Source organism: Amphiprion ocellaris, chromosome 19, assembly GCF_022539595.1.
Source record: "Amphiprion ocellaris isolate individual 3 ecotype Okinawa chromosome 19, ASM2253959v1, whole genome shotgun sequence".
NCBI classification, from domain to species: Eukaryota; Metazoa; Chordata; class Actinopteri; family Pomacentridae; genus Amphiprion; species Amphiprion ocellaris.
In genome coordinates this window covers 14,964,060-14,988,375 of record NC_072784.1, presented here as the reverse complement: position 1 = coordinate 14,988,375, position 24,316 = coordinate 14,964,060, and the positions used below count along the sequence as shown (strand labels likewise).

General features: G+C 40.6%; 5 protein-coding genes across 6 annotated transcripts; 2 read left to right on the top strand and 3 right to left on the bottom strand.

Moving 5' to 3' along the window:
* The first annotated feature begins 1,816 nt into the window (after nucleotides 1-1,816).
* LOC111587842 (cytochrome c oxidase subunit 6A, mitochondrial) lies at nucleotides 1,817-3,137 on the top strand. Its single transcript, XM_023297953.3, has 4 exons — nucleotides 1,817-1,972; nucleotides 2,373-2,445; nucleotides 2,679-2,821; nucleotides 2,906-3,137. The coding sequence occupies exons 2-4, from the start codon at nucleotides 2,373-2,375 to the stop codon at nucleotides 2,993-2,995; spliced, it is 306 nt and encodes a 101-aa protein (XP_023153721.1). The 5' UTR covers nucleotides 1,817-1,972; the 3' UTR covers nucleotides 2,996-3,137.
* Nucleotides 3,138-4,608: 1,471 nt separating this feature from the next.
* Nucleotides 4,609-11,541, bottom strand: armc5 (armadillo repeat containing 5). Of its 2 annotated transcripts, XM_023297952.3 has the most exons (7): nucleotides 10,612-11,541; nucleotides 10,499-10,529; nucleotides 10,255-10,365; nucleotides 8,349-9,243; nucleotides 7,495-8,264; nucleotides 6,801-6,933; nucleotides 4,609-6,574 (listed from the first exon to the last, which is right to left on the bottom strand). In XM_023297952.3, exons 1-7 carry the CDS (start codon nucleotides 11,002-11,004, stop codon nucleotides 5,119-5,121), a joined length of 3,789 nt encoding a protein of 1,262 aa, XP_023153720.2. In that variant the 5' UTR covers nucleotides 11,005-11,541; the 3' UTR covers nucleotides 4,609-5,118. The 2 variants fall into 2 exon arrangements, with proteins under 2 accessions (XP_023153720.2, XP_023153719.2); XM_023297951.3 differs by having other exon boundaries at nucleotides 7,495-9,243.
* Nucleotides 11,542-11,817: 276 nt separating this feature from the next.
* Nucleotides 11,818-13,750, top strand: si:dkey-66i24.7 (uncharacterized). The gene is made up of 2 exons (XM_023297971.3): nucleotides 11,818-12,016; nucleotides 12,319-13,750. Exons 1-2 carry the CDS (start codon nucleotides 11,923-11,925, stop codon nucleotides 12,924-12,926), a joined length of 702 nt encoding a protein of 233 aa, XP_023153739.1. The 5' UTR covers nucleotides 11,818-11,922; the 3' UTR covers nucleotides 12,927-13,750.
* Nucleotides 13,751-14,365: 615 nt separating this feature from the next.
* LOC111587858 (uncharacterized) lies at nucleotides 14,366-17,055 on the bottom strand. Its single transcript, XM_023297972.3, has 3 exons — nucleotides 16,587-17,055; nucleotides 15,242-15,473; nucleotides 14,366-15,146 (listed from the first exon to the last, which is right to left on the bottom strand). The coding sequence occupies exons 1-3, from the start codon at nucleotides 16,911-16,913 to the stop codon at nucleotides 14,422-14,424; spliced, it is 1,284 nt and encodes a 427-aa protein (XP_023153740.2). The 5' UTR covers nucleotides 16,914-17,055; the 3' UTR covers nucleotides 14,366-14,421.
* A 726-nt stretch (nucleotides 17,056-17,781) lies between these two features.
* elob (elongin B) lies at nucleotides 17,782-23,787 on the bottom strand. Its single transcript, XM_023297965.2, has 4 exons — nucleotides 23,680-23,787; nucleotides 20,701-20,835; nucleotides 19,359-19,467; nucleotides 17,782-19,237 (listed from the first exon to the last, which is right to left on the bottom strand). The coding sequence occupies exons 1-4, from the start codon at nucleotides 23,680-23,682 to the stop codon at nucleotides 19,125-19,127; spliced, it is 360 nt and encodes a 119-aa protein (XP_023153733.1). The 5' UTR covers nucleotides 23,683-23,787; the 3' UTR covers nucleotides 17,782-19,124.
* Nucleotides 23,788-24,316: the final 529 nt, after the last annotated feature.

Genomic DNA, 24,316 nt, shown 5'->3' with positions numbered 1-24,316 from the left:
AGCAGATGATACCTTTCTGTGAAGATAATTATATGATAGTAGTATGAAAACAGATGTTTGTTAATCCTTGAAATATAATGCTCAACATCTCTGTGCAGGTAAATCTGCAAAAACACTAAAATTTATGACAACGTTTCTTTCAAAAGTTACACACAATCTCTGTAGCAGCCCAACAAGTGACCTGTCATGATGATCAAGGAGCCCCACAACAACTGTAGACCAAAAATGAACAAACTAGGAGTCCTAAAGGAGTGTTTACAGAGAATTCATAGCAGCACTACCCCATCTGGTGGACAGTCTGTCTGCATCAAATCTGTTCTGCACCGATGCAACGTTTCCAACTCCAAAGCAGAATATTTCCACTCTGACACTTAAAAGTAGGCGAGATGTTCTTTCCGAGACCACTCTGGCTGATTCAGATGTCGCTTTGCACACTTCAGTAATGTTGCGGCCACAGTTAAGGTTTTCCTCCATGTCTCGACCTCAGTGCTGCTCTCCTGTGTCAGCCCAGTCTTCCTGCAGCTCCTCTGCGCTAATTTTGGTGGAGATGTTGCTTTTCCTTGCTTCTCAGCAGCTTAATCTGAAAGTTTTCTTCCAGATCTTGTCTTGACTTACAGTTTCCTGCTAACTGCCATCTGTTAATGACATTTCGGCAAGCTGAAAGCGCTCTGATATCTTTTTATAGCCTCACCCTCCTTTGAAGACATTAATTAGCTTCATTTTCAGATCTTCTTACTGGTCGTTGAGAAATACCACAAAGTTTGATGAGTCAGAGAAATGATCAAACTCTGGAAATGTCATTAGCAGCTCCTAATGACCATTTTTGACCTCCTCCCCCTAAGTTTTAACAAGTCAATTAAGGCCTATAAAGTTAATTAAGTTTTTTTCACACGTGGAACCGTGCCCAAACTTGTGCATGTGCTACAAATAGTTCCTCTTCCAGTTTTCAGCTCATGATGAGTATATCAAAAAGTTTATTTATATATATATATATATATATATATATATATATATATATATATATATATATATATATATATATATATAAAAATAAAGATTTCAATGCATTTACTGCCACTTTAACAATTAACAGAATGTGTAATTTGTTGCAGAGAGCCCAAACTTACAGATTCGACTGCATCAGACTCTGGATTTAGGGTGTTATTTGTGTTTTTATTCACATATAGTTCAATCTATACTGTTCACATAATTTACAGTCCTTATAGCTCAAGAGCAGCAGTATGACGATACCTAAAGAAAAGAAAAACATTTGTATTTTTCTACATAAATGTATATTTTTTCAAATGTTATAATTAAACATCTTTTTCATATCCTAAAAAAAGAGAAATTCTTGACAAGATAACCGAATATGTTGTTTCTTTTTGTTGTTTCATGACATTCAAAGACTCAGAAAAGCCTATCAGCCTGTTATTGTGTTCCTTGTTATATCATATATTTCATGTATTTAGTGTCTCTCTATTCTCATTAAAAGATAGATGTAAGATTTATTTCACTAAAAAAGTAAACAAACTGGACACCATCTTGCACCGTTGACCCAGAGCTGAACCACCATCTTTCAGTAAACAACTGTCAGACATGAGTGACTTTCACTGCTGCTCTCCTGCTGAAAGCAAAAGTGAAACCTAACACACTGTTTCTGTGAAAAACCTGAAAAGCCCACTACTTTAATGTGAAATAACTGGGCATGAACAAGTGTTTGTTTCTTATTTTGCAGGCTGGATGTGCTCCGCAGCACCTCCTCCTCTGTCCTCTCCGTCACGTATCAGCCCGCCTTTGCAGTTGCCCAAATATAAACTAAGTTTCTTGGCCCAGAGACAGATTGAAACGGGGAGGAGTCTGATACACCGAGTTCAGCTTAGGACAGACTGAAGGACAAACAAGCAGGAAGGAGAATTCGTCAGAAAAATAAGGGGACAGTAAAGCTTTCTGAACACTGCCTACCTGAAGAACAGTAAGTGTTTTCCCTGATTTTTACTGTATTTTAACTGGAGCATGCCTATTACCAGTGTATGCACAGCACCACTGGTAGGCCCTGCCTCAACCATGACTGTTTTGTAGGGGGAAACATGGCTAACATTTGACTTTTAATGAGAAGTATAATGTTTAAATGGCTATACAGAGTTTCTTTTCAGTCAATGTGATATTATTTTTGCATTTATCTGTTGCTTTTTTTTAGTTAGTATAGAGTTTATGAGACTCCTTTGACATGAAAACACATAAAATTAGTTCTTAGGTTATTGTTGTCTTATCAGATTCAACATGTTTGTATGTGAATCATGTTTGAAAGCAGTTTGTATCTACAGTATATCTTCATCTCTTTTTGTTTCTTTACTCCTGTTCCACCACTGCAGATGTCTCTGACTCCAGCCGCCTTGGCCGCTCGTCGAGTGTTTGCTGCTGCGTCGCATTCAGGCGAGGGAGGAGGTCAGTATGTCTTCACTGAACTGTCCATTCAAATACAGCGGCGTTCCAAAGCCATGCAGGAACACCACAGAGTCACATATAGCTTCGGTCTCTAGCTGAACATTAACTGAAATGTCTGCAGAGCTGGCAGCCGGCCGGTGCATCCACACTCTGGCAAATAATCAGGAACTGCAGTCCTGTAATTTACTTTCATTCAGTGCTTCTGTAATGCACTTTTATTGTGTTTTCCACAGCGAGGACATGGAAGATTCTGACCATCGTTCTGGCCTTCCCTGGCGTCAGTGTCTGCATGGCCAACGCCTACATGAAGATGCAGGCTCACTCACATGACCCACCAGAATTTGTGCCATATCCTCACCTTCGTATCCGCACTAAGGTCTGTCTGCAGCTACATACACACTATTCTCCAATGTAATTTGCTGCAAAAGTAATAATAATACGTTGATATGTCTCCTTCCAGAGATTTCCCTGGGGTGATGGAAACCACACTCTGTTCCACAACCCCCACACTAACGCTCTTCCTGATGGCTACGAGAGCTCCCATCACTGAGAGGATCAGACGTATTTCTCAGCTATGCTTCAAGCTAACTCCAGTCTGCAGAATACTTAGCTCGATTACACTGTCAGAGGGGCCAAGCAGCAGCGCCGTGAAGCCGTGCTCCCAGACAGGAATAAAACCACTTTGTGCTGTATTACAATGAGTGCCATTCTTTCTTTTTTTAAATTTTGAGTAGTGCTCAATTTAATCAACACTCAGAATATATGTGTGTGGTGTTGAATGAAGAGTGTTTTTGCATCTCATTATGTAGACCAACAATTTCAAGTGCTAGACGAGCAGATCTCATTTTTATATACAACCACTGGGGGCTGCCAAAGTCCGAAATGTTCAAATCCTGAACATATTGGTTCTGAAGCACTAAAATAAGGCTGGTAACATTCTATATTTCACTCACTGTTGAAAAATTATAAGTCTCTTTGCACACAAATTTCATGAGACATAAGCATAAGAGGGTGAAATGTATATGAAAAAGCTGAAACAGGGTCCAGCACATTGTGTAAGCAGCTAAAATATATTTATTTGTGTCGCTTTGGTGCGAGACCTTCACCAAGAAATTAATTTATTACAAAGAAAAGCCAACTTAAATAGGAAATGGCTGTAAATCTGCAACAAATCACATCCATTAGGTTCTATACGAACCCTTAAACATTATTCTACTGAAGGACAATTTTCACAAACATAAACACTATGATGTAAATGCCAAAGATTTATTTTTGGGGAATGGGGTTTGACCCTTAGTTATTTTAATTCACCCATTTATTTGTGCAATTTCAGGGTACATTTATGATTGGTATAATACAGAAGGTTTTCTAACTTTCTGTTTGTTATTGTTAATTGCCATTCAGAATAGTGATGTTTTGGAATTCGTGACAAGAGAAATGTGATTAGTTGCAGCCACTTCCTGTTTCAGATGGCTTTTCTTTGTAGCAAAACATTTTGCCGATGAAGGTCAGGACTGAAAAATATCAAATAAATGTGTTTTTTTAGAGTTAGCCAACATGTGAAGTGTGTAACAACAAGCATTGTCTGTGATGTGAAGCTTTGACGTAGTATATTCCTCCATACCTGACATGTCCTTCATAAACTGTCCTGCTGCTGCAAATACTCACTTGTGTACCAAATGTGGTTTAATATGCAGCTAAAACATGCCTCTTCTGAGTAATTATTGCTAAAAACATGAAAAACTGGATTTTTTTTTTCTAAAGTGAAAGTTTACATGGATGACTCATTTTTAGAGATTAGTAGCTTCAGAATAGGCTCAAGGCTGCTGCAGGCAGTTCAGTGGAAGTATTTAAACAGGCTTTAACACTGTTGGTTTTGGGCTTTTTGTGCTTTTTTTTGGCTGCATGAAAAATCTAGAACATGGCCGGTATTTTCCTTTGCAAAACTTTTGTGAAATGCAGCGTGTTAGCTTGCCAAGTGCTGCCAGGTGGAGCATTTCACTCTAAAATAGCACTTTAGGGAAAAACTGGAGATCACCATGGTCACGATCAGATATGTAAACCAGTTTTCACTGTAAATTATCAGAGCTGTTGACATTTTGCTCTCTGCTGAAGTGAAATAATAGAACCAACAGTCAAAACAACAAGAAACTGGAGGCACAGTGATGTTCCAACAATATATTCAGTGGCGCATCGATCTGCTGAAACTTATACACTGTATATCTGCTATTCCATATCATCTCTATGTACAAAATAAACAACTGGTTCTGAGACCAACCCTGATTATTCCAGCTACATGACACTTGGTAGAGCATCTGCTTAAACGTTTCCCAAATTAAAAAAAAAAAAAAATCCCAATACAAATGCCGTTAGAAATTAATGCAACAACAGTAAATTATAACAGAAGTATGTCATGCTCGGACGGGCTACAATTACATCGAAACTAAACAGAAACGTTTGCTTCAAAATTATGAAAATAAATCACCAGTCACTGCCATTAGCGCCGAAGAAATCATACAGCATATTTTTCAGGTATTCGTGCTATTGTTGTAGCCGGTAATTGATAAAAATAAGACAATGGCAACTTCAGAAGCTTATTAAGTCGACTCTAACTTACTCTGTGGCCTCTGAATTTATGCTATTTATCACGAAAGTCAGTATTTCCCTCCTTGTTCAGCTCAGAGCAGCCGAGGCCAGACTCAATAGATCCTGTTTCAGAGTCTCTGTACAGTCAGCCTCTCTGGCCAGTCTGCGAAGGCAATCCCCAGCGATGGAGGACAAGAAGGGCCGAGGACAGTCCTGACAGCCCAGCAGCAGAGACAGGCAGGCCCGACCCAGCGCTGGGTAACTGTACCGCTGGGAAAACCAGTACACCTGTGGGAGCAGAGCAGCCAGAGCTCCACCTCCAGCAACGGTTTCTGAGGAAGAATGAGAGCCCTGAGCTGCTGATTTCACAAGCTGTGCTGAACCTTTCATCAAGTTCTTTGGTCTTAATGTCAACTCTTCTGGATCCACTGATATGCCCTCAGGTTTAGAAGTTTTGATTGTTTTCTTCTCTGAAGTTGTACTCAGTCCTTTGTTGACTTTCTGTCCTGCTCCAACCAAAGAGGATTTCTTACTGTCTGTTTGATTTAAAGAACTGTTCAGTTTCTTGGTCTGTTCAGGCAAATTTTCTGTTTGCATCTTAGTTCCAGTCAGCTCTAGCTCGGATGTTCGACTAGCAAGGTTCTCCTCAGCGGACTCACTGACTTCTTGGTCCATTTTAGGTGCAGCCTTTTCAGCACTGTCCTCTGAGGGAGATGGACTAGCAGCCTTCGTGGAGCAGGACAGAAGAAGAGACACACAGAGGTCCTCTAACTCTCTCTGCAGCTCAAGAACCAAAAATCTGCAAGCTCCAATCATGGCCTCACCTAAAGGTGTTTTCTGGAAAGCCAAGTCCTCTGCTGAGTGCTCCTCTGTCTCCTTCTGGCAGACATTCAGTCCATCGAGGACCAACGCATTTAAAATATGACACTGTCCTTTTCTCCCTCCTTCACCAGTTTCCTGTGTTGTTTCAGTCTTTGTGAGACGACATCCATGCAGGTAATGCAGCACCGGTAGCAACATACCTGTGCTGACATCTTTAATGTGGATGGCTTCTTCTGCGTTACCCTGAGCTTCTCCAAAGCCACCTTTCAACAGAGCCCTGAAGTACTCAGAGCCGACCCCGTATGAGCCCTCCACCCCGGCCACAGTCTCCCTGTTGGCTGGGACCCGGGTCCCATCGTCCAGCAGCAGGAGCAGGTCAAAATGAGAGACACCGTAGGGACATGTGTCAGCTAATCGAGGCTTTTTCGAGGGAGGAGGTGAAACTCTGCCAGATTTACTGGCTGACTGTGTTGGAAGTGGATTCATAAGTTTTATGTCAGTTTTAATGGGACCGGTCAGAGTCGACAGGCATCCGATCAGGAGAGAGAAGTAGAGCGAGTGGAGCTGAGAGGTCAAACCTGAATTAAACAAGTCGGAGGGAAGTCGTCCACATTCAGCGGGGTGGTCGTCATCCCCATCATCATCTTCGCAGCCGAGGGGCTGAAGAGCCAAGAGGAGACCACCACTGTCCAGGAGGAGCTTCTTCAACAGGGACTTGTTACTGGTAGAAAATAAGAACCTCTATATAGTTCATATTTTATTGTTCAAACAAGTTTCGTCAAAGAGAATGTTGTAAAGGCATAAGTAAATAACTAAAACATAGTGGCAAAACCGCAGACTGCACTTGAAGTAAGTGTAACCTCAAAACAGAAAAGTGAATTTTATGGAATTCCATACATTGTTAATTAAGTACATTTGTCATATTCATATCTATGTCTACCACTCACCTGCTGATTAATGGCAGAGAAAATGCACAGTTCATCTTGTCGGACTCGGAGCCAGACAGCATCACATGTGCAAGAACCCCAGAGCCAAATCCAGACTCACACTGGACACGCAGATTATTCAGAAGAGCGACACCTACAAAGTCAGAAGGACACAATTATAAACTGCTCTTGTACAAAGTGAAAGTGACCAAATTTTGTACATGATCGTATAAAATTCAGGTATCCCCCAGATGTGGTCATATCCACAACAAACAGTCAGTCAACATGAAAATCATCATTCCTAGCTTAATATTGGCTTACATAAAAATACTGTCAGAAGAAGTAAGGTATGCAGACTTTCAATACATTTCTTTTACAAAAGCCCTAGTATCACATTTGCACTCTGTAACAGCAGATAACTTGAGAAACTGTTGAGAATTTCTGCTTTGGGATTAAGGCAGTTCATCTTGTAAGTGCATCTGAGGACAGAGTGACATTTAATGATGTAAACTATTTAAATAAGATGAATAAAAATAATCTTCTTTAAATAGAAGATTAACTACATAAATTAAATAGAAGATTATCAAAAATGTCGATTATTTATAACTTCATAAGTGAACTTTAGCTTATGGTTTCAGTTACTTGATAAGAGCAACAAGGTTCACAGGTCAAACGAGGCCTCTCAGCTGTTCTAAAATTACCGTGTTCATCTTACCGAGCTGTTTAACTTTAGCTTTCACTCGGTCCGTCTGCCTCTCTTCTCCCTCACACCCTCCCTCTCTCTGGCAGAGGTGGTGGTGAATCAGTGCTACAGAACCGGTCCGGACCAGCGATTGCAAACAGTTTGGGTTGCAGCTCAGCCGGCAGAGCATACGGAAGCACCTGCTGCTGGGGTCCTGGTGCTGGGTGAGGTAGTACAGCAGGCCGGACATGACGCCTGAGCTGACCAGAGCGGCGCTGGGGTCGGTGACATGGGAAAAGCGCGACAGCAGCAGCAGGATGGGAGACTCGGCCGTCCAGGGTTCGGGGTGGTATGGGTGGTGGTAAGCGTTCGGACGGGGCACAGATGGAGGGGTGTCAAGAATGACTTTAGTCAGACAAGTTGCTGAATGAACCCGCTGTCTTCTTTTGTGTGGCGATGAGAACTTTGACGGAGAGACGGGTGTTGATTTAGTCGGAGAGGAGATGGTGGAGGAACTAGGCTGGGTTTGAGGTGTGAGAGCAGCGGAGGGAGTCGGATCTGTGACTTTTAATGACGATGAAGAGGAAACGGGGGAAGGCTGAGCTGCTTTCTTAGAAGCAGAGGAGACTGTAGGAGTGGATGAAGAAGAGTTTTTAAGAAAGGGACTAGAATATGGGTTTGGGGAAGAAGTTTGAGGGGATGATGACGGTGGGATCTGAAGAGTCCCCCATTCCCCATCAACACTGGAGGAATCCAGCAGATCTCCTTCAGAAGAAATCAATCCTTCAGACACCAACCATGACCTGGAGAGAGAAATAAAGATGTAAATAACAAACACAGAATAGCAGAACAATAAAGATTTGACTTTTTGATTTGATTTGTCATACCTGAGACTCAAAAAGCTTGATGAACAAAGACCTTGCTCTCGACCAGCTTCCTCCTTCTTGTATCCCTCAGGAGGAGGAAAGTCAAAGGAATCCAAACATGAGGAGGGCAGCAGCTCAGTGGGAGACATGCTGGATGAGAGGCTCACGTCCATCTTCTCAGCCAACTGCTCCTCTCCTCTGGTGAGCTCCACTAGTCGTGCGACAAGAAGAGGGACTAGCCCCAACTCCTGCAACTGCTCCATGGCTGCCTCATCAAAAACAAAGTCTACACAGGCCAGAATAGCGAGCCGGGAAAGTGGATGACTCTGATGAGCAGACAAAAAGCCAATCAGCACCTCCAGTCCGCCGCTCTCCTTCACCTTGGCCCGGTTCACAGCCTCTTTGCAGCACAAACACAAAGCCCTGAGGAAGACTCCCGACTTCAGAGGGTCTCGCTTAACCTCCTCTGTGAACTTCTGAATGACCCCCAGTGACCCAACTAGAGGCCGCAGGCAGCCCTGGGAGCACATGTTGGCCAGCGTCTTAAGGGCCACCTCTTCAAAAGGTTTACCAGACTCCCCGGACGCCAAGACACCGAGCTGAGCGAGGACCCCAGAGCGGGACACCTCCCTGGCACATTCAACACCACAGCCTCGGGTCAGCTCGTGGAGGGTCCTGAGTGCTGCCCGCCTCAAGGCCTGGGGATACTCTGGAGCAATTAGAGGGGCGAGGGCAGATAAGGTCCCTTGGGTGAGCAACGACAGGCGGTTAGAGGGCGTATCTGAGAGGTAGAGGAGGGCCCGAGCAGCCAACTGAGCGCACTCCAGCTTGGGACAGGGGTCTTTGGGTGGAGAGGCTTTGGGGGAGGACGGGGCTGAGGACAGCGACACACAGAGGAGGAGGAGAGGAACACCACCTGCAGAAGAAGAGGAGGCTTGACAATCAACAGACATAAAATGTCCATACAGTTAGACACTTCACAGATCATAGGAGGGCTGCACGATATTGGAAAAAAATGACATTATGATCCTTTGTTTTTCTGTGATGTGAAAAAATGCAGGAATTTTCATGACATCTCTTTTTCTAACTAAATCTTCCTTTTCAGTTTCTTTCCTGTTCCTCGCTCATTTTGGTGTGCACATGTGGAGACTGCATGTCTACAAATTGCGTCTTGTAAATAAAATTAAGAAAAGAAAACTCCACAAACTCTTGAATCAGACTAAATTATAGTTCTGTTGATTAATCATTGAAAATGAAAACAATTATTTACATCTAGTAACAAAAAAAGTTATTGCATGATGCGTTGAGTTAATTTACTTTACATTACACATCGCAATGTTGATGATCAAACCATATATTGTGCAGCCCTAGATGATAGTAACAATTTCTGCAAACATTTGCATAAATGTCACTTGTGTATATATTTTTTTAAAAATGAGACATGTAAAGATGTATCTATCCTTTGATAATGAATGGAACAATAAAAAGCTTTCTGTATGGGTTACTATGAGCTCCTTCTATTATTCCTTATATTTATATATGTCATATTGTGAGAAAATAAAAAAGGGATTTTCCAGTATGTCTACAACTGATAGTCCTCAATATATAATGAGTTAATTTGCCATTTCAGTATCACACCCAAGTAAGAAAGAAGAGTGCCAAAATGTGATGTGCATAAGGAATTAGTCAATATAAAAATAGTACCAAGTGCAAAGCAATATGCGCCATGTGGTCAATGCCTATCCTGCTTCACATATGTTCTTTGAGTACATAATCACACCACAAACAGACTTGCATCTTTAACAGTTTCTACTGCAGCTCCTACAAATACATAATTACCATCAAGAATTCAAGTCACATCTCATTTTGAATGCTGAACTGTCAGCGAAAAATGACGCAGAGGCTCACAGCTACATTTCAGACTTACCAGCAGAGTGGATGAGTGCAGAACTCTCTGGATCCATGGCCAAGTTTCCCAAAGCCCGGGCTGCTCGGCTCTGGATGGTCTCCAGTGCCACATTTCTCTTCAGGATGTCCACTGAGACAGTGAAGAATGTTTTTTACATACATATAATCTGACATTTCATTGTATGTTTTCACAATTAATATATAATTGCAAGAAACTGCCTATAAAATGCAAAAATGAAAGCAAAAATGTAAGCCTCACTTACCTACAATATTGATTCCATCAAGTTTACGAACCTACAATGAAAGATAAATTAAATGTAAGCAGCTTGAATAAATAAAGAGATCAATATTGTATTTTTAACTCCTCTTTTCTCACTTCTAAACGTGTCTCCAGCTCCGTACAGCAGTTGGCCAGGATGCTCAGAGCCAGGTCCAGAGTTTTCCTGGAGCACTCAGGGCGTTTGAGCAGGTCCAACAGGGGCCGCAGACCCCCTTGAGTTCTGAATCGGGTGATGCCAGCCTTGTCACCCTTGATGTGCTGCGTCCGGATAGCAACTAGAGCTCGCCACTGAGAGGCCCTGGACCTCTTGTCCATTTCTTTCCCACCACCTGAGTCTGCCTGGCTCTGTCCCTGAGGTTCAGCTCCAGATCCAGGTTTGGAGAGGTGAGCCAGGCACCAGGTCAACGAGGACTCTGGTGAGGATGGGTGTCCTTCTTTAGAGGGTGCTTTTGAGTGTTTCCAGTCACCTTGCACAGGTGATGCAGCCATGATCCCGACAGATTTATTAGGTTTTACTCTTCTCAGCTTAAGTTGACATTACAGACACAGGGAAGCATGACGAGACGCTTCCAGTGAAATACCGAGAAATTAAATAACATGTCCTCTCACTTTAAATTTAAGCCCTCAAACTAGTGAGAACGTGCTTTTAGTAACTTCAGTCATTTTCTTTAAAGTTTGCACAAAAATAACAGTTTGGTGTAACCAGGAAACTACAGATACCAGCACGAGAAATTAAAATTGTACCACCTGACGCCGCAGTCGCTGCCGGGAGATGGAGTTCCAACCGCTTCGGTCCACTCCCTAAAGAAACAGGCCTACATCGTGAGAAGGCCAACCCGTGTTATTCTAAGTAATGGACGTGTATTTGCTCAGTGTAACGTATTTTTACACATCAAATGACGAATTAAACCTCTATTTCATCAATGTTTTGTTACCACTGGCCGAACAATTTTAGTGAAACAAAATGCAATCGCCTGTGTTAGCCGCTAACGCCATCTTTAGCCAAACAACAAAACAGGGGCGGTCGAGGGAGGGAGCAGGGAGTGAAGAGGTGGGTCGGTTGTTGATATTCTGGGATTTGTAGTTCAAATCTGGCTGCCGCTTACCTCTCGTAGCGCATTTTCTCTCTTTAATAAACTACATCTCCCGTGGCAGTGATAAATACTAGATTGCGTTCAACCGACAGAAGCGTTTAGGGATTGTAGTTCTTTTAAAAGTCGAGAATACCCAAAGGCCAGCTTGTAGCTATTAAACGGACTACATTTTCCAAGCTACCAAGCGACGTTGTTATAGTCATCGTTTTTTGTCGACTCGAGAAAGCGCATCGGTGCTTCTGAGAGGTTGTTAAATTCCGCGATAGACACACCGTTATTAAATAAACAACTTTATATGTGATGTTTAAAAAATATGGAGGTTATCGAGACAATTGTGATACAAAATGCTGAGGTGGAAGGAAAGGAAACAGTTCTGTCCAGTGTGGATACGGACAAAACTAAAACAGGTTAGTACTCAAAGACTGAAGTGAAACAGGTTTCATCCAGTCATCGCATGAAGCGAAGAGGCTCTGATGAGTGCGCAGCATCTGCCTGTTGTACGTTATAGTCAAATACTGTAATTCAGACAATGTCAGGTACATGCACCTGAATTATAAATCATCGGGTAACTGACAGCTTTTAATAGGTGTTACACTGGAGGGGATATGTCTAATAAAATGATGAAACTTAAATTAAAAACAACAACGTTTTGTTCAAGGTCACACATTCATGAGCTAATAAAATGATCCATTTTTGTTTTCATCTCTAGAGTTTATTTGGACGCTGCAGGCTACATGGCACCTTGTCAACACCCGACTCGAAATGGATCAGGCTTTTGACCAGCCAGTATGCAAGAAAAAGAAACTTTGGGAGACGGTTGCAGAGAAGGTAAATGCCAAACTGAGGGAGTCAGAGGTCACTGATGTCACTGTGAAGGCCTATGAGTGTGATCTGAAGTGGAGAAACATGCTGGCCACGTACAGGAAGAACTCAGAGAGGGCCAAGAGGCTGGGGGCCACCAGCGTCCACTGGGAGTTCTTCAAGGCCATGCATGAGGTCCTGGGGAAGAGCCGGGAGGAGATCGAAGCCCAACGCAGGGCCAAGCTCAGCGGGACCAGAGTGGGAAAGGCCATAGCCAGCAAGAGGTTTACCCCCATCCTCCCCACGCCTCCTGCCACCGCCGCCCCCTGCCCCGCCAGCAGGCCTCCACAGGACGTCCTGCAGCTGTACATGGAGCTGCAGGAGAGGAAGATGAACATGTGGGCGCAGCAGAAAGCTCTGGAGGAGAGGAAGATTGAGGCCATTAACAACCTGGCCCAGGCCATCTCCAGCCTGGCTCAGAGTAACAGCACACAGACGCCAAAGGATGGACAGTAGGCCGCAGGAGACGTGGATCTGAACTTTGATTTTTTTTAGCTCTTAAGAAAAACTTTTATGATGCAGCACGAAGAAAATAGTTGATGTTTGTAATATATGTTTTTTAGACTGGTCACGCTCACACTTTTTCACTGTTACAGTTCATAGAGTAGTTGAGTGCCACAGGAAAGTTTCTTAAAAATAAATGGAAAAGGTACACAAAAGTAGGCACTCATCGGTGATACCCTCAGCAGCTCTTGTTTATACTGCAAACAGATTACACAGATCTTTAAAGTTTTCATTTACTGCCTGTGTCCTAAAAGGTGAAATGATCATTTATTTTTATACCGAAAATTTTATTTTAGTTTAAGTTAGAAACCAAGAAAAACTAAAACGGCACACACAAATTAGGCATCCTGCCATCATTGTACCACAGTATCAAATGCATAATATCAATGTCAATACAATACAGGTGTTTTTTTTAATTGATAATTACTATTCTTTCAATGACGGTATTTATTGAACCACTGGTAATAAATGTCTATTTGTTAATACTGGTCACTGCCCTCCAGTGGTGTGAGTAGGAAATACAACACCACGTTATATTAATTTAATCATTAGAAAATTCAATAAATACTAAGAATCATAGAACTCAATTCCATATGTGTTTTTAATAACAGTATTAAGTTGTTTGTTTTTATAGCAGTTTGTGGTCTGGATGCTGATTCAGTATCAAAGCACGGTTCTTTGCTCGATATCACCTCTTGTGCAGACTTTATTATGGATTCCTGTGCCAGTAAATACAGTTCAATAATCACCCATGCAATAAACATTATTTTCATGAAGGTTTTGTCTGCATTTTATTATTGTTTACTGCTTTCCAATGATAGCAGTGCAGCTAACAGGTTTGATATAAATGTAATCAGTGTAAATATTTCTATATATGACTTGTTATATGTGTTTATTACAGGTAATGATGGTAATATCTGTATTGGTTATCATTTTATTGACAGTTTTTTGGTATTGTTAATTTAGATATAATTAAGTACAATACCTAATAATATATTCTTTAATAAATTATCACCCATTCATATTTTTATTTAAGCAATCAGATGTAAACCTGCATTAATTAGGCAGTAGTGTTGTAAAATCATCTGCATACGTCTGATTATTTCAGGTAGTAAATCTGTAGTTAATTAAATACATTAAAGTCTTTTTGGCATGACTACATTTTTATTTGTGATAATTAAACACAATTCTGAGGTAAAACTCGTTGCAGCTGTGGCGAGTTTGTTATCAGCAAACAGTTCTGGAAAAATGTGTCCCAAAAAATTAAAGAAAAACAAAAACACGTCATTCAAACTCTGGTAAACCACAGTAATACCTCCATAAAACTGCAATGTGACAAACCTGAGGTGTGTTTAAAGTGTTGGTGTGCAGACAGACTAAAACAGCAGAGATTCTGTTAAAATAAACCTTTATCTCAGAAGACTGTTATTTACAAGCCATCATAAAATCACGTGTTTCCAGAATCAAAGTTTTTAAACAACAAATCTGCAATCGCGTCACGTCTGCGTACGCCCTCGATATCAGCCTCCATGTCTCCCTCACTTAATATGGCTTCCTCTTCCTCAACTTCTCCTTGAAAAACCTGTCCCATCTCCAAAAACACATTGTGCAGGACACAAGCAGTCAGCACAACAGCTCTGGCTCGGTCATAATGTCCAATATCCAGATACCTGAGCCTTTTAAATCTGGCTTTCAGGTTGGCAACAGCCTGATCCAGGATGTGAAGATGCTCCTCCAGCGTCTTGTTAAACAGTTCCTCCCTTGGTCCGTGACTTTCTGTATACGGGGTTAAAACCTGGGCAGTGAGCGGGTATCCGGCTCTGGCTACGAGGCAGGACCCAGAGGGCATCAACTCAGGCTGCTGTTTCAGTTTGTCTCTCAGAGCGCCGCCTCTGTCCACGTCTGATCCTTTACTGATTCTGCAGTAAAGAAACTGTCCTCTACGGTCACACACCATCTCAAGGTTTAACCAGGAGTCAGGATGAGCCTCCTTCTTCATTCTCTTCACCTCAGGCACTGAGCTCTGCACATCATGCTTCCCTATCGGCAGGCGGATGGGGATCCGAATGTGTCCCAACACTCCCAGGACTTCAGGGACACTTTGTCCCTCGTCCTGCTCGTCTTTTCCAAGCAGACTGGAAAACGGAAAAAGTGCCTCTTCAGCTTCTCTGCCTGGAGAATACAGATAAAACACCAACACCATTATCACCAACACATTCCACTTAATTTCAACAAATCTCCTTTAAACAACAGTGTAATCAACCCACCGACTGGCCACCGGATCTGCTTCTCCTCCAGCATGTTGACACGTTCACAGAAAGAAAAGAAGATCCTGTGGATGTTTCCTTTCTCCAGCTGGAAGCGGCGAGACACCGATCGGTAGCTGACTCGTTCAGAGAGCAGCGTGAGAGACAGGAGAACGGTGTGGGACAGAGACAAACGAGCCCGACCGGCCATCCGAGCCCTGGATTTAGAGCTTTGAAGCAGGTCTGAGATGTACTGGTGACACAGTAAAAATGACAGCACAGTGGCGGTCAGTCAGTGGATTCAATGAGCGTATGAACTTTATCATTACCACATCCTGGTAAATAGTGGGAACCAGCAGGGACTTCTCTCAGCACTGAGCCAGTCGACTGAAAAATATTGTGCAGCTATATGGATAGTCATTTTATTAGTTGAGTCACTTTTTGCCAAGTTGAAGGCCTTCCTCTGTCCCAAAGAACTTGAGAAAGTCTTTGTTACCTGTAATTAGACTAATGTAATTCTTTGTATATGGATTTAAAGCAGTCGTCTCTGCAGTTCTGCAGCTGGCACAACTGCAGCTGCTTGTGTTTTAACAGGAAAAAGAAAGTGTGATCACATAAAATGAGCACTGGTCTCTCTCCACTGCTTTTCAGGTCTGTTTCAAAGTCGATTTTATAATTTCATTGGTTGTTTTTAAGGATTTAAATGGGTTGGTGCCACGTTATTTAGCAGAACCACAACCAAATGCACCTGGATCTGTAGAGATCTAAGCACAAAAGCAGAGCTTTCTTTGCAGTGGCCGCTGCATTTTAGTTCAGCTCTTGTGAATTTTAAATGAGATTTGACTTGAATTTTAAAGCAAAATTCCAAAACAAATCTCTGGCTCCAGCTTCAAAGTCAATAACTGAAGGTGACACAAAAAACAGTATTTCTGAATATTCTTCTTTTGCACCTTGTGACACTAATTAATAAGATTTCATGGATTAACAAAACAATTAAGGCAGAAAAATAGTCAGCAGATTAACCAAATAGTGACAGTAATTATTAGCTGCAGCCCCTCAATATGCTTTTGATTAACTGCAAGAACAGAACTACAAAAATTGCAACATGACTGGTACAAATGAAAAATGTACCGTCAAATGGGTTAAAATCTCAAAGCTAAATGATAGTTGAGATAAGTTCCACTGATCTGTAGTACATGTTTTACTGTTCACAATAGCTGCAAAGTAATGTATAAGATTTGAGAATATCCTGCTAGTGTTTGCTGTAGATGCAATGCAAACAATTCTTACTTTATTTACTAGACTGTTATGTTAATGCTAAACAGTAAGTCGTTTCTTGGAGGAATGTAATATGACCAGTATTCACCCTGACTGCTGCACCGTCCACAGGATCCAGCTGCTCCTGGGACTCTGCTGAATCTTCCTCCGGGAGGCTGCACGTTGTTGCGGTTGTTGTGTGTAAAATTTGGGGTCCAACGGTCGCCTGACTTGGCAGTAACTGTACGTAGATCGTCTGTGGAGGAGGAGGAGGAGGCTGCGCTTCAAGTGTTGCTATCAGGTCCGACTCCAGGATCTCCTCCACCGCCTGGTCCAGCCGGTGCTCCAGCTCCCCCGCAGACAGAGGCTGCCACTCCCGCTCAACCATCTCCAGCAAGGCTCGGCCCGCCGATAAAACACACTCAGTGAAGTCCATTTGTACCGGAGATAGATAAACTAGAGGGCTTTAGAGGGGTTACAGCGATGGACGTGAGTTAAGCGAGTCTGCAGGAGGAGCAAAACTGTTGTTTACTTGTTGCTAGCATGATGCTAATGTAGCAGCTTGCTAACGTGTGCTGCCTTCAGGTGCAGTCGGAAAGTTCGAAGAGTCAGTGAGACGTTGAGGAACCGTGAGCACAGAAACAACGCTAAAGGGAATAGTTTTATTCAGTATTAAATAAATACATACATAAGAAAATAAATATGCCTATAAAATAAATACAGCATTAAGAAAGTCCCATTGAAAATATATATTTGAAATAAGAACTTTTCCTTATATAAAAAAATACATCAAGATTAATTTTATATGAGTAATTATCTATTTTGTGTTGAATAAAACTGCATGCCACAACACTGTCAGCTCTATATTTGCAATTTATACATGTATGTATTTACTTTAATATTTATCTTACTGTTTGATTGCTGAATGTGCTGAGGTTTTGTGTTTTAATATTTGCACTTTCTGGGCAACAAGAGGTGTTGCAATCCTAATTTCATGGTATGCAGAGTTTACAGTGGCAATAGAGGCTTTTTGACCCTAATCTGAAAGTGGTATTTGGTCAAAAAAAATTGACAGCCTATTAAGTGGCTGCGTTACACTTAAGATGATGAATTTGTTATGATATACATTACATTACTCTTCATAAAGCAAAATGCTTCATAAACCATAACTGGCTTCACACCCTCTTTTTTTATATATAATTGTAATTTTAAATGTCTTTTCAGTTTGAACTGCAGTTTAAAGAGAATCCATTAGTGTTTCCATTGACTACGAAAGCACACAAAAACACCACAGTGCACAGAGATGAAAAACAATTGTTTTAATGTTAAATCAGTTACAAGTGCAACTTTGATCATGTCCCACTGTTTAACAGCCTCAATTTGCAAACATGTTTTTTTTAAATGCAACATTAAACAATTTCATTCAACACCCCCAGGTCAGAATATCCATTCCCTGTGGTAAATAATGTTTTTTTTTTATTTTTATTTTTTTAGTTTCTAGATCAAGAGACCTAGTATTACACCTTAATTTGAAGTTTTGATGTGCAGAAGTGTTCCATTTGTTAATTCACCTTTCAATTTCAGAAAACTATGTGTATTAAGGTATTGATGGTGTATAATACAACATTAACTGCAGCATGAAATAAACCAGTGATTCTGGGATAATGCAGCGTCAAATGTGCAGCCTACTACTGGCAGGCACAGCTCAACATTACTTCTAACTTTAAAATTGTTTAATGCTTACTTTAAACAATTCAGGCCACCTATTTAATACTCAAGACATGATGAGCTACAATCAAACACTGGAAAGGAAATTTGATTAGTCCCCCACTACTGTAAGTAAGGTAAAAATAATCAATACTCCAATTAATATTCCATTGATGCTGTGCCTGTCAGTCATTACATTTTTTAACATCAGGTCCAAGTTAGTAACTCACGACTGAGTGCGTTCAGTGTCGCCAACTTCTGATAGTAAAGTACCAAGAAATGTTCGTCTTAATACCGAATCATCTGCCAACAAGTGAATCTATTTTTTTATTTTAGAATAATATTGTTCAAAAGTTCCTTGAAATACAGATAGTAACTTAGAAATTCACAAACTCCTAGCTATTGTCGCAACACATATCCAGGCCAAAGACCAAAAAACATGTTAATCCTAGTAAGTTTAATAAAGAAACACACAAACATAAAAGCCTAAAAATGTCACACCTTATCAACTCCCACTTTTTAAGCCAGCAAAGTAAAAGAACACAAGTAAGGCAGCATCAACCTTACCCCAAATAAAGACTAGAATTCATTAAATACGAGGTACAATTCTTTAAGTTCAGCCTTTACCAATCCCATGGATGACTGACAGTGTCGTGACAAGTCCGTCAGGTATCTCTGAAGGGTCTTGTTGCGAAATTATCAATTTTACTAGCATGCGTTCGCCGATTTCAGGACAAATGAACCACTTTGAAGCACCCTCACATTTACAACAAGGGGAATCCGTGTTTGTAATCGTTTGTGCCCAGCTGAAGATCAGTCGTCGGCAAGATAAAACTTCACCCGCTGAGGCATCGCTTCCCAAAAATCCAACCCCTCCCTCCCCCCGTGTGTCCTCCCTCCGACCCCCTAACGTGGCCCTCGCGTCTACCCGCCCCCTCCCTCACTGGACAGCCTGCTCATTGGCTGTGCTGCCTGAATCCTGGGGCTTCATGACATCGGGGAGCTCTGGGGGAGTGGAGAACGGCTCAATCCTCAGCTGCTCGAATGAATCATCTGGGAGACAAGACAGTGAGAACAGACAAATAAGAGGCAGAAAGTTACCAGGTCAAAACTGAGCTCAGATCGACCTGCTGGGCTCAGACTGAGCTACAAGTCAAAAAGACAAGCAACTCACCACCCAGACGGAAAGCTAATCCCACTGTGGCTGGAGCCTGAGGTCGGGCTGTTTGATTTGTGAAGCCACAATTTCCAAGAGTTTGACTGTCGTTAAGCAGCACGTCATCCTGGAAGGGAAAACATCAAAAAGAACAAAGTAGTGTAGAGGCAGCTGCTGGTTCGCTTCATGTTTATTTTTGCACAGTACACATTATCGCCCCGTTCAGAGATAGTGTCCAAGGCATCCGAGGAGATTTAGGGGATCAAGCTGTCAGTGTGGCGAGTTTTGCAGTTAAAGGGTCGCCTGTTTTACACACTGCGCTGTGATGTAAAGCCTAGTTGGGTTCCTCTGAGGAAGCATGTTTAAAAGTTTTAGGCTAAAGAAGCCCTTAGCTGTCAGGGAACTTAAACTGCAAGACCTGCTTTTTAACACACAGCTACTAGTGAGAGATATGAAAAGAATCCACTGTTATGAACAGAGATGTGGATCTAATAATCTAGAAAATCAATTCAGATACTTCTTGTCCAAATGAAAGAGGCATGTGAGTTTTCATATAATCTAACGAAAGTCACAAACTAATGTATTTTACTAGACTAATGAAAAAAAAATATTAAAATACATTACCATATTGAAATCTATCTCATTTAGATATTGTAGGGGTAACATGTCCATAAACAATATTAGGCTGCAACTAACTATTATTTATATTATCAATTATTCTGGTAGTTATTTTTAATTAATTTAGTTCAGAAAATGGTGATGTAGTAGTTAAATATGCCAATAATCTGTTAATTTGCTTGTTTTGTCTGTCCAAAAGTCCAGAATGCCAAGAGATTCAATTTATGTCATATACTATAACTAAAAGGAGCAAATTCTCACATTTGAGAGACTGAAACCAATGAAAATGATAGAAACTATAACTTGACTATCAATAGTTACCAATTATTTGCGAATCACTGCAGCTCGAAGTGATGTAGCTACTCCTTTCAACGCAGACAAGTTCACATTGTCTCAGAGTATATATTGTAAAATAGCCAACACTCTGCTCAGACAGTTGTAATCATAAATGTGAATTTTGTTAATGCTCTAATCCTACACACTAGACTAACAGCTGGGTATCAAAAACAATAACACATGGAGACGATGTTAACTAATAGTTTGCTTGCAGAAAGCTGAAACCAAACAAACAGTGCAAACTTCCAAGTAAGAGTTATAATATAATTGTGCTCAGACTGTGTAATTTTTTTAATAACCTATGCAGCCAAAATGACCTCTTAAACTGTCACGGGAATGTATAAGCAATCGAACATTTGCACATTCTAAACAACAAAGGATGTTCCAGCCTGGTAATTTATTTCACCTTATAAAGCCTCTGATCTTCAGGTGGCCTCTTTAAAATGCCCTCCACAATGCGCTTCAGCTCATAGACTGTGGTCGACTCTTTGGCATCTGTGAAGATGGTCGTCTTGTGACGTCGAATCATTAGAAACACATCCTGAAGTGAGGTCAAGCGACAGAGAAAGAGTCGAAGTCAGACAATGATGACTTGTACAGATATTCAAATCACAAAAATGAAACTGTTGACCTTGTGAATGCTGATTTCTCAGACATGCTGTAAACCTCTTATTCATATTGTTGTGAGTGAATGAGCTTTAATCAGATTCTTTCAATGCAAGAGAACAAGCAAGATAGGTTGTATCTAGACTGGCCTTCAATTGCTTACTTCAAATCCACATCCTCTACCAAAGAAATAAACTAATTTGGTGTAAAGAATTACTCCTATAAAACTTGCAGAAACTGCTTGATGTCATCAAGAGGTAAAACCTTTACAACTTTAAAATATTCATATATACACACATTTCAGCAAAAGCCATGTGGTAATGTGCAACATGACAAATACAAATAAAAACTCTGGGTATTCAGACCTGTTGAAAAAGGTACATTATGTATATGAATTTAGTGGTTGGGATGGGATGTAAAATATTTTCATTGTCTATTAATCTGTTGATTATTTTCTCGATTAATCAAATAGTTGTGTGACATGTAAAATGTCAGAAATAAACAAAAAGTCATAGTGTTTCACAAATTTACAAGTTTTTTGTAAAGCTACAAATTACTGATCAGAATATCAAATATAATATATTATAAAGACTTCTGATAATAAATTGTTAGGTGTAAATGGGGATTGCAACAAATAATTGGTAGCATATTTTCTTGATTTATCATTTAGCCCATCATTAGAAAGTAGTTTTTTTTAAAAAAAGAAAGAAAACTCACGATTTACTATGGAAAAATGTCTTGTTTATCTGATTCAGTTTAGGTGATTATTTTCATTATTGATATTTGTCCAAGAAGCCAAAAAACATCATGGAATCAAAGAATTTAAATTTTTTTTCTCTCAAAAAGCTACTGAAATTGATTAATCAATAATTAAAATAGTTGGCTATTGGTGTAATATTGACTATAAACTGATTCACCCTGCTACTCCTCTCCGCCAATGCTCAGATAAATAAGAAACACTAAAATAAATAATACATATACACTACCATTCAAAAGTTTGGGGTCACCCAGATAATTTCATGTTTTCCATGAAAACTCACACTTTTATTCATGTACCTAGCATACTACCATATTTGCATATTTTGCTACCATAACTGCATAAGGGTTTTCTAATCATCAGTTAGCCTTTCAACACGATTAGCTAACACAATGTAGCATTAGAACACAGGAGTGATGGTTGCTGGAAATGTTCCTCTGTACCTCTATGTAGATATTCCATTAAGAATCAGCCGTTTCCAGCTAGAATAGTCATTTACCACATTAACAACGTCTAGACTGTATTTCTGCTTAATTTAATGTTATCTTCATTGAAAAAAATGCTTCTCTTTCAAAAATAAGGACATTTCTAAGTGACCCCAAACTTTTGAAAGCCAGTATATGTGAAACACATTACACACAAACATAAAAACAACACGGGGAATCCTTAAATTTGCTTGGTTTTGATGTACAGTATATTTTTGTAGGTTTATGACTTTAGCTCTATATTAGTGAGATTAATATTCATAATGAGGAATACTGTTGGGTCTCAGCTCAAATGCTTATTATAATCTAGTAAAGTGGTATTTTACACACGTTTTGAAGGGTTTTAAACCTCAGTATTAGCATTACTCAGTTAAATGTACACCATAAACAACACTGCAGGGTCTCAACCCCAATATGTAACTTGTTTGGTTGGTTTGTAATGGATGGTAATTTTATTTTTCTAATTGATGCACTTTGGCAAAATGCCTGTTCTTCAAATGTACCACAAAAATACCATGAAGTGATAAGTTTTTGCAGTTCCATTATGAATTAAAGCAAAAGCAAAGAGGTTATATAAAACAAGACATATAAGTCAGCCCAAACTTTTTGGGAATTAAGTTCTGCTGTAGAAGGATCAATTGTAAACAAATAGGTACTGCGGTAACCACTAGTGGCTCAGGTTAAAATAAATTTAGACACGTTTGTTGACTCGATCTGCCTGTACTAACCAGGTTACATGATATTATGCTGTGTCGGGGCAGCAGCAGTGTTGATGCTGGCAATAGTAGCTTTGTAGTGACTTGGCTGATGACTTGAGTTTATGAGTAAGCCAGTAACACTCGTTTACGTTACGCCGATCTGTAACCACCCAGCCAGGCGTTTAAAGACCCACAGTACAGCTGCTAGCTAGCGTCATGAAGCTTAGCCGTTAGCCTAAGGTGGTCCTTAAACCAACTGTTAACGTTAGCTACAGTGGCTTCCTCAATAAACTGATTATCACAACTGTGCGCTGATAAACTAGTATGTACTAAACATATTTTGTGTTGGAACCCGTCTAATGTCAACATAACCACCTTTCACTGTCTACCCGAGCATTTTAATCTAAGTTGTGTCAGAGATGATAACGTTAGCCGAGCTACAGCAGCTACCGATAACTTTAGCTAGTTAGCCTTCCCGCGGCTAGCAAGCTATTTGATCAAAAACAAAGTTTGTTGGTTTAGCTGTCACTTAACAAAAACTATGTCTATGCCAATGTTCTTTGTTTGGACCCCCCTCCGCTAAACTTGCTATCAACTTAAGCACTGTAAAGCAATGTCGAGCGGCTATGAGCTTGGTTAACCAACGCAGGGGAAGCTAACCCATGCTAGCAAGGGTTAGCTAAACAAAGACATCAGCTTTAAAATGATAGCTTTGTGACAAGCTTGGTTCACGACGACATTTTAACGGCTTACTTAAGGGTTTGATGACTAACTAAAAGTACGGTTTAGCTGGTCAACGGGACATTACACTATGAGCTGTATCTGTTTTCCTCACTCACCATTTCTTGCGGTTGGCTGCACACAGAAAAAAAAACCCTCCACTGCACAGCGACAACTGTGAGATCACAGCAGCATCAGACAGCTGCAGCTCCACTAACAACCAGCTGATGGCGCTGCGGGAGCTTCACCGCCTGAGCCCTGCAGGAAACATTTTTGTGCTTATGTAAACTATTACAGAAAAACTATGAAAGATGGAAAAATACTAAAATCTTAACATGGAATTTACATTTTAAACAGCTTTAAAGGTTCCATATTATATCCCCTTTAAACATGTGTCCAGAGTATCTTTCAAGCCTTGCATACTGCAAAATCTGACCAGATTTAGTAGGACGCTTCGTATTTTTGGCATACTACATTTGATCAACTGTGTATTGGGCCATATTATATCTTTTTCTGGCATGCTATATAGACTGGTAGTATGGATTTTGGAGTGAACCCTCTTTTCAGTGAATGATAGAGATCCACAATCCTAATATAAACCCTAAAGCCAAAGTATTAAACCCATTTTATGATCTATGGAGAAAGTAAAGAACAATTTTTAAATATATTTTATGGGTTTCTAGACACTCTGGGGACGCATGCATATGTTCAAAAACAATTTAAAAAATGCAAATTCAATTAAAGCTGCAAGCAGCG

What these genes read in the sequence shown, in the direction of transcription:
- LOC111587858 (XM_023297972.3), bottom strand. Translation starts at nt 16,913, where the DNA reads ATGGACTTCACTGAGTGTGTTTTATCGGCGGGCCGAGCCTTGCTGGAG. An exon ending in TGGACGGTGCAGCAGTCAGG is followed by an intron (nt 15,474 to 16,586) that starts GTGAATACTGGT and finishes CTGTGTCACCAG; the next exon opens with TACATCTCAGACCTGCTTCA. An exon ending in GCAGATCCGGTGGCCAGTCG is followed by an intron (nt 15,147 to 15,241) that starts GTGGGTTGATTA and finishes TGTATTCTCCAG; the next exon opens with GCAGAGAAGCTGAAGAGGCA.
- armc5 (XM_023297951.3), bottom strand. Translation starts at nt 11,004, where the DNA reads ATGGCTGCATCACCTGTGCAAGGTGACTGGAAACACTCAAAAGCACCC. An exon ending in AGCTGGAGACACGTTTAGAA is followed by an intron (nt 10,530 to 10,611) that starts GTGAGAAAAGAG and finishes CTTTCATTGTAG; the next exon opens with GTTCGTAAACTTGATGGAAT. An exon ending in TGCACTCATCCACTCTGCTG is followed by an intron (nt 9,244 to 10,254) that starts GTAAGTCTGAAA and finishes CTTCTTCTGCAG; the next exon opens with GTGGTGTTCCTCTCCTCCTC.
- si:dkey-66i24.7 (XM_023297971.3), top strand. Translation starts at nt 11,923, where the DNA reads ATGGAGGTTATCGAGACAATTGTGATACAAAATGCTGAGGTGGAAGGA. An exon ending in TACGGACAAAACTAAAACAG is followed by an intron (nt 12,017 to 12,318) that starts GTTAGTACTCAA and finishes TTTCATCTCTAG; the next exon opens with AGTTTATTTGGACGCTGCAG.
- elob (XM_023297965.2), bottom strand. An exon ending in AAGATCAGAGGCTTTATAAG is followed by an intron (nt 19,468 to 20,700) that starts GTGAAATAAATT and finishes TTTCCCTTCCAG; the next exon opens with GATGACGTGCTGCTTAACGA. An exon ending in ATTAGCTTTCCGTCTGGGTG is followed by an intron (nt 19,238 to 19,358) that starts GTGAGTTGCTTG and finishes CTTGTCTCCCAG; the next exon opens with ATGATTCATTCGAGCAGCTG.
- LOC111587842 (XM_023297953.3), top strand. Translation starts at nt 2,373, where the DNA reads ATGTCTCTGACTCCAGCCGCCTTGGCCGCTCGTCGAGTGTTTGCTGCT. An exon ending in GCATTCAGGCGAGGGAGGAG is followed by an intron (nt 2,446 to 2,678) that starts GTCAGTATGTCT and finishes TGTTTTCCACAG; the next exon opens with CGAGGACATGGAAGATTCTG. An exon ending in ACCTTCGTATCCGCACTAAG is followed by an intron (nt 2,822 to 2,905) that starts GTCTGTCTGCAG and finishes GTCTCCTTCCAG; the next exon opens with AGATTTCCCTGGGGTGATGG.